The sequence below is a fragment of the Chroicocephalus ridibundus genome, chromosome 11 (assembly GCF_963924245.1).
Source record: "Chroicocephalus ridibundus chromosome 11, bChrRid1.1, whole genome shotgun sequence".
Classification (NCBI taxonomy): domain Eukaryota; kingdom Metazoa; phylum Chordata; class Aves; order Charadriiformes; family Laridae; genus Chroicocephalus; species Chroicocephalus ridibundus.
In genome coordinates, this window is record NC_086294.1 from 11,911,671 (window position 1) to 11,924,160 (window position 12,490).

The following is a 12,490-nucleotide window of genomic DNA, read 5'->3' on the forward strand; positions in this document are numbered from 1 at the left end:
GGCCGCCGCCTCTCCCCCGGGCCCGGGGCTCAGCCCGGCCGCTGCCGCCGCCTGTTCCGCCCGCCCCCAGCGCATGCGCGGCGCTGGGCCCTGAGGCGGCGGCGGCCGGTGTCGGCGTGCGGACCCGCGGTCAGAACTCGGCGGCGGGACAGGAGCGGCCCCGCGGGGAGCGTCCCGTGAGGGGCGAGCCGCCCGGAGCCGGGCTCAGCGGGAAGCCATTCCCGGCGAATGGAAACGTTGACGTTTCTCTGAAATAGTAACACCCGGTCCCTCCTCCGGGTAAAGAGGCCGCCGCGGCGGCCCGGTGGTGCAGAGGCGGCTCCCCCGCACCGGGCCTGGGCCGCGCTCTAGGACCGGCCTCGCACCCTCCTGCTCGCAGCATCGTCAGCTGCTGTGAATAGTCAGGATCGTTTCTATCAGTAGAAATTTATTAAAATCTGGCTTACTAAACCCAAGCAGGACCGCACCAGGTGCTGCCTTCGCTCGTCATTTGGATTAAGCAGTGCGCGGAGCGTCTGTGGCAGCAGCAGCTCCGTAGTGCGGCCAGTGGATGATGGCTGAGCAGCCCTGCAAACAGCGCCAGAGGAGCCGCTTACAGGGCTCTTGAGAAAGTTGACTTAGAAATAATTCCTCTAAAACCTCGGTTTTGCCTTTCGTGAGGAAAAACCCTGCTCTGACGCTCAGAAGCTTTTCTTAAACAAGAACCGCACACAACATGGAATGGAGCCGGGCGAGTGGCCACGGTGGACGCGGTGCTGTCTCTCTGTCTGTCTGCCCATCCATGTCTGCTCCCACGAGCAGCCCAGGTACCGGACAATACAATAATCCATGTTTTTAGAAACTTGTCAGCTGTCATTGGACTCCCAGACTAGGAGGAAGAATTTGAAGTCACGAATCCCTTTTCCTTTAAGGATTTATCTGAGTGGAATTGAATAATAACACAGAAGGGCTTTCTAGAAAGGTTATCATGATGTTGCTCCTATCAGCCACCATGTTGTCTACTTGCTTTTGAAATAGCCTAGCAGAATTTATGAGACATTCAGGTTTATGCAATAATGTTACGACCTGTTTTCATAGGTGTCTTTTTTTTTCGCATCTTCCTGTCATATTTTGTAGCTGTTCCCATTGTTTGCACCTCCCAAGTTATGAATCTCACTAAACTTAATATTCTTTCATAATCTTATCAAACTGTCTCACACCCTTGGATTCCAGATCTTTTCATACTCTTAAAACTCCAATTTTCCCCTGTATTTGGCTTGAATGATCCAATAAAGCTTTTTATATAACTTTTTTTGTGTATAACTTTTAATATATATGATATATATTGACCTGTATTCATATACAGAAACTTACCATGATATAAAAACCAGACAGAAATCTCACAAAGACATTTGGGTAGGCCAAGAGACAGTCCAGTTAGCTCAGTTTTATCTCCAGCCATACGTTATCTCCCAGTCCCATGTTTTCCTTTTCTTTTGCAGGGAAGTCACAAGTTTGAGTCTGCCGCAGCGCGACCCCCTGACTGGGTCCAGTATCCCACCTGCCGACTGCAAAACCCTCACATTTCCTGTGCTACGTTTCACCTGTGTGTAAAACGGGTAAGATGGTATTTCCTGTCCTCACGGCTCCATTGTGCTGCTTTCTTCGCGTTTGGAAATTGCTTTGAGATAAAATGTGTGTTAGGATAAAAGGAAGCAAGTTGTCCTTTGAGGCAGTGGATTTTCTGTGCTACAATGAAAACTGCATTACAGAAAGGGAAATTCCTCCGACCTGTCAAGAAAATGAGGAGCAGCAGTAGATAAAATCCTAATTTCTCTGAGAGTGGTTTAACACCGAGTATTGCTACAGCAGCAAGCGCAGTTGAGAGAGCTACAGCTTAATAATATGCCTTATAATAGAAATGCCCGTAGCATTCTTTTAAAGCAACTACAGTGCACTTCTGATTCCACGCAAATGTTGATTATAATATGATGTGCTGTAAAGCGGCTTCATTCTGCTTGGGTTCATTGCCAAGCAGTTCACAACTACACTGACCACAAATTGGGAAAAAAATTGTTGTGGTGGTAAGAGCAGTTCTCTTTTTCCGTTTCGCTCTCTCTCTAACAGTGCTGGAAATGATTGGGGGCATTAGTATTCTGATGAAGAGAGGCTGTGACAAAGACCGTGACTACAGGGCCTCCTGACTCTTCTGTGATGCTGCCAGTGATGTAGAGGGGACTGACTCCAATTGCACCGTTTTCGAAATAGCCCTACCATGGTACGGAGAAAACAAACAGACGGGCAATTCATAACACGGGCATGATGTTTCCAGTTTTGCAGTGTTAGCTTTGCACTTTGTAAGGAAGAATGATAACAGGTGAGCAAATATTTATCTTCATGCAGGGATTGCAGACACTTGTGTGCCAATTTGTATGTGCATGTGTGTGTGTTTGTTTACAAAAGGACAAGCTATATACAAATGTGATCGTATCTTATCTTCTTTCTGCACGTGTTTCCCTGGCAGGATTTGGAAACCTCATGCAGGATGTGCTCTGGTGCTTTAGTCAAGTAAAAGGAACTATAGATATTGGGGTGACAGAAGGTAAGTTGATTTTTCCTTTTGTTGCTGTGATCAAACAGAACTTGTTTGTCATGTACATCTTTGTCATGTACATCTTGCCTAATCGGCGTGCAGGGGGGTTGTTCTCATGTTGTTGGAAACTGCTGGAAGAGGGCTAAGTTACACTCTTTTTGTTTCTGCCTTCATTAAGGACTTATGCATTTGAAAGAGATGGGTCTCTAAAATTACGTATTGATCCAGAAAATTCATTTGAAGGCATTATGGCTTTGACTATAGTCTTTGAAATAGATTTCCTTTTGGTTTTCAGCTGTTATTTACAGAATTTTTCAGGGAATTATGAGACCGCCTCTCCCACTATAACATCCTTTGCTGGAATCAGTTGGATTCTGTTTCTGGGTAATATAACTTTGTGCTCATTTTTAAATCTGGAGTTAAAATAAATTGCAGTGCGTACACTTCTACAGATATGTATCTATGTGGAAGGGATTCATGGAGGCAGGTGGGGGATTTAGGAGCGCAAGACATCCCCTTTCACACTCGGTAGTTTTCAGGGTGATTTGTGCTCCTCAATCACTTAGGCACGTCTCTCTCTGCAAGCACATCTGTTCGGCATTTAGCCAATATGTGGACTGCAAAACCATGAACAATTGAAAAGAAATAAATTTTATTCATTCAGTTCTGTTCCTGCTATGATTGTTGTGGTTTAAACTTCTTACTGGGCATTTTCCTACATTTTCTTAGTCTCATTTCACACTTCATCTTCCTTTCTCATATTGCATTGCCCATTAATCCATTAATTTCTTTCCCTTTCCATTTCACATTTTATTCCTTATGTGTCCTTTATCCCTCCAGGATAACTGAAACCCTTATCACATCCCTCTTCTCTTAACCCTCCCAGCATAGGCAGTGGTTTTGTGCCGTAGAGAGGCCCAACAAACAGTGATGAAATCCCATCTTCCCATGCGCAGAGCAGGTTGGTTTGTGTTACTGCAGTGGCCTTTATATTTTAAGAGGTGGAATTTCCTCTAGCCCTCTTGAGCCTTGAGATCCGGAGTCTAGACCTACCGTGGCATGGGAAGCTGCTTGGCGGTTGCTGCAGGGCACGTCACCAGGGAGGGTCATGCAGTGACTGCAGAGGTTCGGAGGGGACGGGTGGCCCTGCGAGGTTTGGGGCTGCCGTGCATGTGGGCTGCGGGCTTCAGCCTGGGGATCCAGGTATTCACGTCTGTGGTGCAGCAGCGTGACTCTGGAGATCGGGCCCCTCTTCTCATGATATGCACTGCCCGTGCAGAGCCTGAGCTGCCTGCTGAGAAAGGGAAAGTCATAAAGAAAGAGTAATACACTTTTTCTTCCCTTGTAGAAGGTGAATGGTTTCTCCAGAGCTGTTCTCAGCTGGCCTCCCAGCTCGAGAATACTAGTTCAACTAGCTGCTTGGAAATTCACATTCTTTTCCAGGTTTTGCTGTACGCTGTTATGAAAGTGGTAACTGAGCCGCTGTGATCATTAGAGAGATGTAATTGCAGTGTTCATGTCTGTGATGTGGTTTAATTATGCATACCGCGCCTAACTTCCCTCTGTAATTTCAACTGGAGATGACATTCATCACTTTCTCAAGTAAACGTGAATGTAGTTTCTGGGTGCAGTTAAACAGCGGTGTTTGCTTCAGACAGTCATTTGCATTTCCAGGCTAGTATATTAAATAATATCATTGTGTGAGTCATACATGAACGCATAAAGTGACCTCACATGAAGACTGCATTATAAAATACTGTCTCTTTATTTCCTATCTTGTTTTCTGGGATGGACCCGAGATACACAATAGTACTTAATCTTCAGCCTTCTCTTGTGTGATGCAATCAGAGCGAGACTCCTCTCTAAGCAGGGAGGCTTTGCAGTGCCTGCAGCCCACACCTGCATTTTCTTTTCCACATCCAGAGAGGGTATTTTGAATAAAGATATGAAAGTGAAATGAAAAGCTCCTCTCTTCACTGGCACAGATGCTTTGCATCTCTCCGGTACAAATGCAGTCGTGCTGTCATCTGCCAATGACGGCAAAATTAGCAAGGCTGCAGCCAGATGATGAAACCAAACAGCAAAACGACCCAGCGCTCCACACGAGGCAACAACAGCAGGCAGGAATGGTGAGTGGTTTGTCCTAAACCAAAAACTTCTCTGTAGAGTAATTAATCAGCAGGAAAACGGGGAGTGTCAGCATCAGCAGCTTATCACGTTGTTTTCCTTCCGACCTGCCGTCTCGATGCCGAGATATTTCCCATTCTGTGGTATTTCCCATTCTGCGCACCTGAGCAGGCTGTGGCAGGGCCAGCCTGGAGTGCACTTGGCTGTGGGATTCCTGCCTGAAAGAGGGTTGCGGTTGAAAAAGCGTTAGAAATATTGATCTAGATCCGTTCCATTTAAACGCTGCAGGTTCAGCTGGGTTTTGGGGAGCCTGAGTTAAGGCGCTGCCTCAGAAGCCTCCATCGTCCAGCATCGTGTTTCCGCGCGGTGGTTCGGGTCGCCCTGGCGGTGAGTGCCTTTGGGCCGCTCCCCGCGGGCAGGGGCCGGGCGCGGGGCCGGTGCTGCGGGGCCAGCGCGGCTCCGCGGGACGCGGTCCCGGTGGGGAGACGCCGACCCTGGGCCGGTGCGTCCCGCAGGGAGAGCGCGGGCTGTCCCGACACGGACCAGCTCCAGCCCGGCGGGGTCAGCGCTGGGCCCCCCCCCCTCCCCCGGCTCCCGGGGGCTGCGCGGGGCTGGGCGGGCTGAGTCAGCAACCGCGGCCGAGGCGGCGGGGCCGGGCCGAGCGCTCCCCGCCGCGCCGGGGCCGGTGCCGGTGCCGGCAGCATGGGGGCCGCTCCCCGCGCCGGGCAGCCCCCGCAGCCAGCCCCCGCCGCCTAGGCTGCCCGGGCACCGCGGGAGCCCTATGGGCTGAGGCGGCGGGGGGCGCGGGATTTTTTTCTTTATTTTTTTTTTAGTGGTTGATTTGTTAGCTCTGTATGGTTTTACACCACCACCACCACCCCCTTTTTTTTTTTTAATTACCGTTTTGGAAAATGAAATGCTTCTCGCGCTACCTGCCGTACATCTTCCGGCCGCCCGGCGCCGTCCTCTCCTCCAGCTGCCATGCGGAAGGTACGCGGGCGGGGGGGCGGGCAGAGCCCCGCCGCTCTCCTCCAGCTGCCGCGCGGAAGGTGCGCGGGCGCGGGGCGGGGGGGGTGTGGACCCGGCGCGGCTGGTGGCGGCCGATGTTTGCTCCGGAGGAGGCTCAGGAGGACGAACGGCGGCTCCGTCTGGAGCCTGAGCGGAAAAAGACTGTGTTTATTGCTGTCGATGCTTCTTGGGTTACTGGTAACCGCACTAATTGCGCAAATGAGCAAGCGGTAGGACCCGCTTAAGGAAGACTTTCTGGTTGTGGTGCTGCGCGTTTTGCAGGTTTATGTAGTTTGTAAATGTGGCCTTTAATTCAGATGTATGTTCCCAAGAAAATGAAAAAATCGTATCTATCACTGCCTGGGTTTGGTTACCTGTGCCCTTACCCCCATACAGTAAAGCCCGTTCTCAGGTTTCGGCAAAACAGCTCTGCAGCTCTTTGGGATAAACGAAATGTTTGAACTCGGCAGTGTTTGAACTTTTCTGGGCAGGAATGCGAAGTATCAGGTCCATGTTCCCTGAAACTCCAGTGGGACTTCTCCCATAGGGAGCGGTCGTTCATGCAGATCTATAATCCCGTGTGATACGGCTGTGTGTGCGTACGCTGGGTGTGAACTGTCAGTTTGGTGAGTCATCTGCAGTCGTCCAAACAGCTCAGCTGGATCAAAATTTCCCACCACTGCTACTCCCCTATGGGGAACCGCAGCGATTTCCCCTGTGCGCCCTAACCACAGTTGATTAATGAGGAAAAACACCCATCCTGTCACCTGGCTTTCACAGGCTCGTTCATCTAATTTGAGTCTGTGTGCATACACTGAATTACCGACCTCATCCGTGAGCGACGGGAAAATCCAGACAAACAGTGCAGGGATGTATGGTTACGGCTGGTATTGAGGAGATTGTCTTTAGTCTCTGCCCACTGCGTGGGTCTAGCTAAAAAGCAGCATTGTGGGGATTCTTTGCCTCGGCTCCCGATGCCTTCACCAAGAATGTTGTAAGGCTGAAGATACAGAATGGAAGGGTCAAGCAGGAGGGACTGGGCAGTAGATGATGACGCTCCAGGCTAAATTATTCTATCTACTTAGGTTGCTATATTTTAGTCCAAGCAGACAGTATGGACTTTTTTATTATTATTATTTTCTGTGAAATTCTAAGCAGATAAAATAATCCACATAGATAACTCAGACTAGCTCTGGAGTTCTTTCTTTGAAGATTTCCCTGATGATCTCTTTTGTTTTCATTTTGACTTTGTCCAAAGGCATGTCTCCTTCAGATAATCTGAATAAGTAACTTTTGGGTTTTTCTGCTGGAATAAGTAATTAAATGGAGAAGCAGACCTTGCTGTTTTAGGGGAGGTCATATGAGTCTACTGAGAGGAAAAAAAAATTAATTCAAGGAAGAACGCACACTGGTGTGCTATATATTCTTCTCCCTTGCAAACAATGTATAAAAAATGAAACTTGAACAGAACTGTTTCTCAGACCTATTATCAGATGTGTATCATTAGCTCGGGGTGAAACTGAGATCTGGAGAGTTTAAATGACTCTGTTACAGCCTAAATCACTAGCAAACCAAGAAGAGAACCCAGGTAAGAGCCTGACTCCTGCCTCAGTCCTCTTGGAGGGGCTGAAAAGGCCACTGTAGCATACAGGAGCCCTCAGCATACTCTCTGGAGCAGGACCCAGTGCTCGTACCTCCGTGTTTTGAGTGAGGAAGTTGCAATTTGGTATCTCTGGTTCACTCTCGGGGGAGTGCAGACTCACAAATGAACACAACTATTCCTGGGGGGAGGATGTGATGCCTCAGGGCCGGGTTTGGTCAGAGGCTGCTCTGGTCGGTCTTTCAGCCAGACTTTACTCTGCAGACAGACAGAAGGCATCAGGCAGCGGAGCCTGTCAGAGAGAAAAGGCCCCTCTCCTCCCCTGGCCTGGCAGAGGTGTCCCTCGTACCCAGAGGAGGAACTCTGTCCTGCCCCTGCACCAACCCCTTCCAGACAAAGGTGTCCCTCCAGAGACCCCTCTGATCCCGGCTCCATCCAGACCCAGACCTGAAGTCCCGATGTATTTGATGGTACCTCACTGTCAGAATTCTCTTCCCTTCATCCCAGATTCTCAGAGCTGTAAATGAGAGATCTAGGTCAGCAAAGAACCTGGAACCGAGAACAAAGACTGTGCGCCAAGCTGTAATAAGCCTGAAATTCAAGTGCACTTGTTTATCTGCAGTACTGTGCAGAGGGGACAAAGGAGTGGTACCGTGCAGAAGGGACGGGAGCGGTACCATGCAGAGGGGACAAAGGAGCGGTACCGTGCAGCAGGGACAGGAGCGGTACGTGCAGATGTGACTCGCGTTGGAGATCAACAAGTGGTGGGGCCATGGAAAGGTCTTCAGTTGCAGCTGCAGAAACAGAAAACAAAGGGCTGGCTGTACGGTTACTGCAGGCTGTGGTCTGGGTCCGAGTCTCGTTAGTTAACATCTCGACTGCCTTTATTACGTGATCGGCGAGGCTGCACTCGCTGCCCTCCTGGCTGCGCGTCTGGCACTTTTGCTGGAAACACTGTTTTTTCTGGGAGACGGTACTGTTGGTATTTCAGCGATTCCGATCTGTGCTTAGTGGGACTGCTGGCACAGCAGCCTGGGATTTCACACATTCCTGGTCAAAGCTGGAAGAAAACATGGGTAGATTTCTCAGTGGCATTTTGTACGGAATCAAAAAAACAGCATTGAAAAGCCCCGTGCGAGTCATCTGGTGGGACTGGCGATACTTATTGGTAGTATTGACATAGTACAGGGATTCTACAAGATCTTCATCCATGCCAGATTTGGTCTGGAATCTTACTCCTATCCAGCCTGTCTGTAGGCTCTTCTGATTTAGCAATAAATGAATTAATAAACTGACTTGAGATTTTTGAATGGGAGGACATATACAGGAGAAAACCATCATGCCGTATTGCTTCTCCCAAGATTTAAGTGACAATAAGTGATTTTAAGTGATAATTAGCATGGAAGTTAGCATGGAAACATAGCGTCAGAGAGGTGATGGGTGACTGGAGGCCTGGTTAAGAGCTAGGGAGGGCTCTTAGTTCACCTTTCTGATTGCAGGCTCTAATAAAGCGGATACTTAACAGGTTCTTCTCTCAGTCCTCAAAGGATGCCAAATTGTTGTCTTTGCTGGTAATCAGTTCTAGTGCTGAGCTGTCTTCATGGTTTGTGTTCATTTATCTCTAACAAAACTATCTGCAATTAAAATGATTATCGCTCTCCACTATGTAGCCTGCAGAACTGCTCAGCATTGTCTTTACGGTGATGTCGTATTTAGTCTCATTCAGTTAAGTTCCCTGTCTGAGCCTGTCCTGACAAATGAAGCTTTCTGAGGCTGTTACTACTCTTGTTGGGCTCTTATTTTCTCTTAATGTGGGATAGCCAGGAAGGGAACTGGTACTGTAACTAAGAAAATCATCCATCCTTAGTACAGAACGCGTTTTGTATATTTACTGTGTGGCAGCCTGCTGATCTGCTGGAGTCTGTATGACCTTTGGGCCAATGTGCTGTTACACTGAACAGCACAAACTGAATTTAAGTTATCTGTCCCATCCCCCCACCGTCCCCCACTGTGATGGGTTTTCTGTGCACAGCAGGGGAATTCTGGCTGAAGTTGTGAGTTTCTGTATTGCTGAAGACAGTTGGTCACAGCTGTGTTGGGTAACACCCTAGACCATGAAAAGTGAAGGTTTGGTCTTCCTCACCTGTACCCTCCTGAAAACTTTATTTTAAAGCCACACTGTAGTCATTTTCTGTACTTTTTTTTTCCCTCTGGGGAGAATCTTCAATCCTTAGCACGCCTTTTAGTATTAACGTGTAGGTATAAGTACAAGGAATTCTCTCTGTTGTGGCCGGGTCGGCTCCGTGGGTACGTCCATCTGCTCCAGTTGCAGGCAGTTGGGGGAGCCATCCAGGTTTCCCGTTGAGAGTGGCGCTGAGCCCAGTGGTGGCCGTGCAGGCTGGGCTGTGGGGGACATGCTGCGGGATGTCCAGGGGAGCCGGGCAGCCTCCGCACCCTCTCGGTGGCTGGGACACTCCTGCGTGCTTGGCAGGGCCACGGCAGGGCAGCAGGCTGTCCCCTTCCATGGGTTCTGCGGGCGCTGCACGCGTTCTGCCCTGGTGACACTGCCCTGGTGACACTGACCGCACCGTCCCTGCTGCAGCTGGCCGGGTGTCCCTGGGGAGCGGCACTGAGTGCAGACCAGCCGTATCGCTGAGCAGAGGGGAAGAAATGAAAAGGCAGTTTAATAAATAGATTTAAAAATGTCAGTGGGGTAAATATTATGTATTTGAAAATGAATGTTTCTTTCAAGGCCCATGAAGAATGGCTGGCACCCGTGCCCGGGGGCTCTGCCTGAGCCGCAGCTGCAGCAGCGCACAGGGCAGCGACTGTCCTCAGCGGGCACCAGCCCATGGAGCAGCCCCACTCCGCCCTGCCGCCGGGTACAGAAAGCCCTTGTCCTCGGTCTCTGCCATCCCCTGAGAGAGGGCAGAGCCTGTTGGAGTTATCCCGAGGGAATGCCAGCACTGACCCACGGCCGTCAGCCCGGTCCCCACGTGGTGCCCGCTGCCGCTGTGCCAGACGTGAGTCTGCAGGGAGCTCCATTGGCAGCCCCAAGCTCTCCCCCGCCAGCAGGTTAGGTCTATCCTGCGGGGGGTTGAAACAGAAAGTGTATGTACATTTGATCTTCAGAAATTACGCATACTTCCGAATTACAGGCTGCGCGTGCAGAGAGCAAGGGAGGGCACGGACTAATTCTGGTCTCTGCCGCTTGATAAGTCACAGCAGCTCCTCTGTCTTCTGTGAAGTTGCTCCTGTGTCACCCTGACCCTGGGGATGGCAGATTTGGCTCCGTGGCCTCTGTGGGCGGTGGGAGTCATGCCGAGGGCACAGCTGCACGTTAGGAGGCTGCTGCTGGATGCATTCGCAGTGTGGTGCCGTGGGAGGCTGGGGACGGGGCAAGTCCTCACGTCTCCTTGTAAACCTCCCTGTGCTGGAGCATCCCTGGGTTCTGCTCCTCCTTCAGATCTGGACAAACACACACAAATAGCTTTTACAGATGGGTATCCCATGCTCTCTATGTGGTATCGGTATTTTGACAAAGCTGAGCTAGAAAAGGTCAAACAGCGTCTGCTTTGGTAAATGAGGCCTGGAGCTAATTGGTTCATTTAATGTGATTACTTTAAGGAAGTTAATCTGTTGCTTTAGGAATACCTTTACCTTTAGTTTATTAATCCGAAGTGTTCAGATGTCCAGTGCCTGGTTTATAAATTTTTCAATGGCAAGGTAAGCAACAAGCACCACTCGGGTGCTGTTAGTGAAACTGACTTTTAGCTCAAAATTAAATACTGTTTTAGTGGGAAAATATACTAAATAATGAAACCTGTATTTAAATAGAGCGGTTATTTCCCAAATATCTTGATACTCACAAGATTCAGGGTCCTTGAAAGACCAAAATGTGACTTTCCTTTAAAATCAAGGATTTTGAAGGTATAATAATTCCCAGAGTATTTGTATGAATAGTTCTCTGGCTCCAAAAGGCTACCGAAGAGTGGAGCAATTCCTGTATTTAAGTATTCCCAAGGTAACAATCATTTTGTTCTCTCTGAAGCCTTTAGCAGTTCTCTGGTTTTCCACATTTCTCAGATTGTGCCCGGGCTTTGCGGTAGCATTTTTGGAGGTTCCAGCTGAGGTGACACGAAGGCTGGGATCTTTAGTCACTTACCTTTGAGCCGATTTTAAAGCTTAGCTCAAAGGTGCCCTTAAGCTAGAGCGTTAGCTTTTTAGGGGTCTTTAACATGAAAGCTCAGCCAGAGGCACCTTAAAACTAAGCTCTTTACCTTAGGGGCACCTCTAGGCTAAGCTTTTGGCCTTTGGAATATTTTTGATTGAGGCATGTAGAAAATAAAAATAATTATTTCCTCATATGCTCCAGACAGCAGATTCCTCTATGGGTGAGCACAGACAGTAGGTTCAGGTTTTACCTTTGTTGTACTTAGATCAGTGGAAGAGCCCAATTAACAAAGTGACGGAAAGTCTGCTTGGGAGCTGTTTAAAATGTCTCCTAAAGCTCCTGACGCAGAGTTGGGCGGTCGGTGGGACGGAGCAGTGCAGGGCCCGGCTGACCCCCTCTCTGTGCGCTGCTTCGCAGAGCAAATGCTGCTCTGGGTGGGTGCTGGAGCGCTCTCAGGACGGCAGGACACACAGCCAGCGTGAGTGAACCTAAAATAGACAATTTTCTGTCCGTTCTTTTTTGAAGACTAATAACTTTGTTATTCTGATGACCCTTACACTTACCATCAGCCTATCAGTTTTGTCCCTGCTGTGTCGCCCACAAGTGGGTTTATTTTTCTGGTGAGTCATTCCTCTGGCTTCGACCCGATTTAATCAGGCACCAGCAGTTGGGAGCTTCACTAAAGTCCCGAATTACCCTGGAGTAAAACCCACATAAATTAAATTTGAAGCAGCATTAATACTGCAGAATGGTATGTGCGTTAGAGGTACAGTAACATTGTGTAAGTATGCAAATATGGTTTGGTGTAACTAATAGTCTATAATTACATGAAGAGAGGGCATTAGTTTAAGGCTGATGGAGAAGAACACTGAGTTAAGATTGAGCTTTCTACAGTAATTGCATTTCCTGATTTAGCTGTTCTTTAATTTCTGTCCGAATGCCATACCAACCCTTGCTTTTTAGTGAAGAACATCAGACTTGCTGTAATCTCGGTTCTTACGTCTATCAG

At 49.0% G+C, this 12,490-nt stretch overlaps 1 protein-coding gene across 2 annotated transcripts in view; it reads left to right on the top strand.

The window, feature by feature from the left end:
• Nucleotides 1–535: 535 nt before the first annotated feature.
• The window catches only part of PPP2R2B (protein phosphatase 2 regulatory subunit Bbeta), a 99,802-nt gene continuing 87,847 nt past the window's right edge, over nt 536–12,490 (top strand). Inside the window, exons 1-4 of one of the 2 annotated variants that reach the window (XM_063348814.1) lie at nt 536–806; nt 1,482–1,598; nt 2,107–2,356; nt 2,504–2,581. In XM_063348814.1, the coding sequence (XP_063204884.1) occupies nt 2,347–2,356; nt 2,504–2,581 (88 nt within the window). In that variant the 5' untranslated portion in view covers nt 536–806; nt 1,482–1,598; nt 2,107–2,346. Of the gene's footprint in view, nt 807–1,481; nt 1,599–2,106; nt 2,357–2,503; nt 2,582–5,551; nt 5,690–12,490 lie in introns of those variants that run through there. The other variant, XM_063348815.1, reaches the window with a different exon arrangement.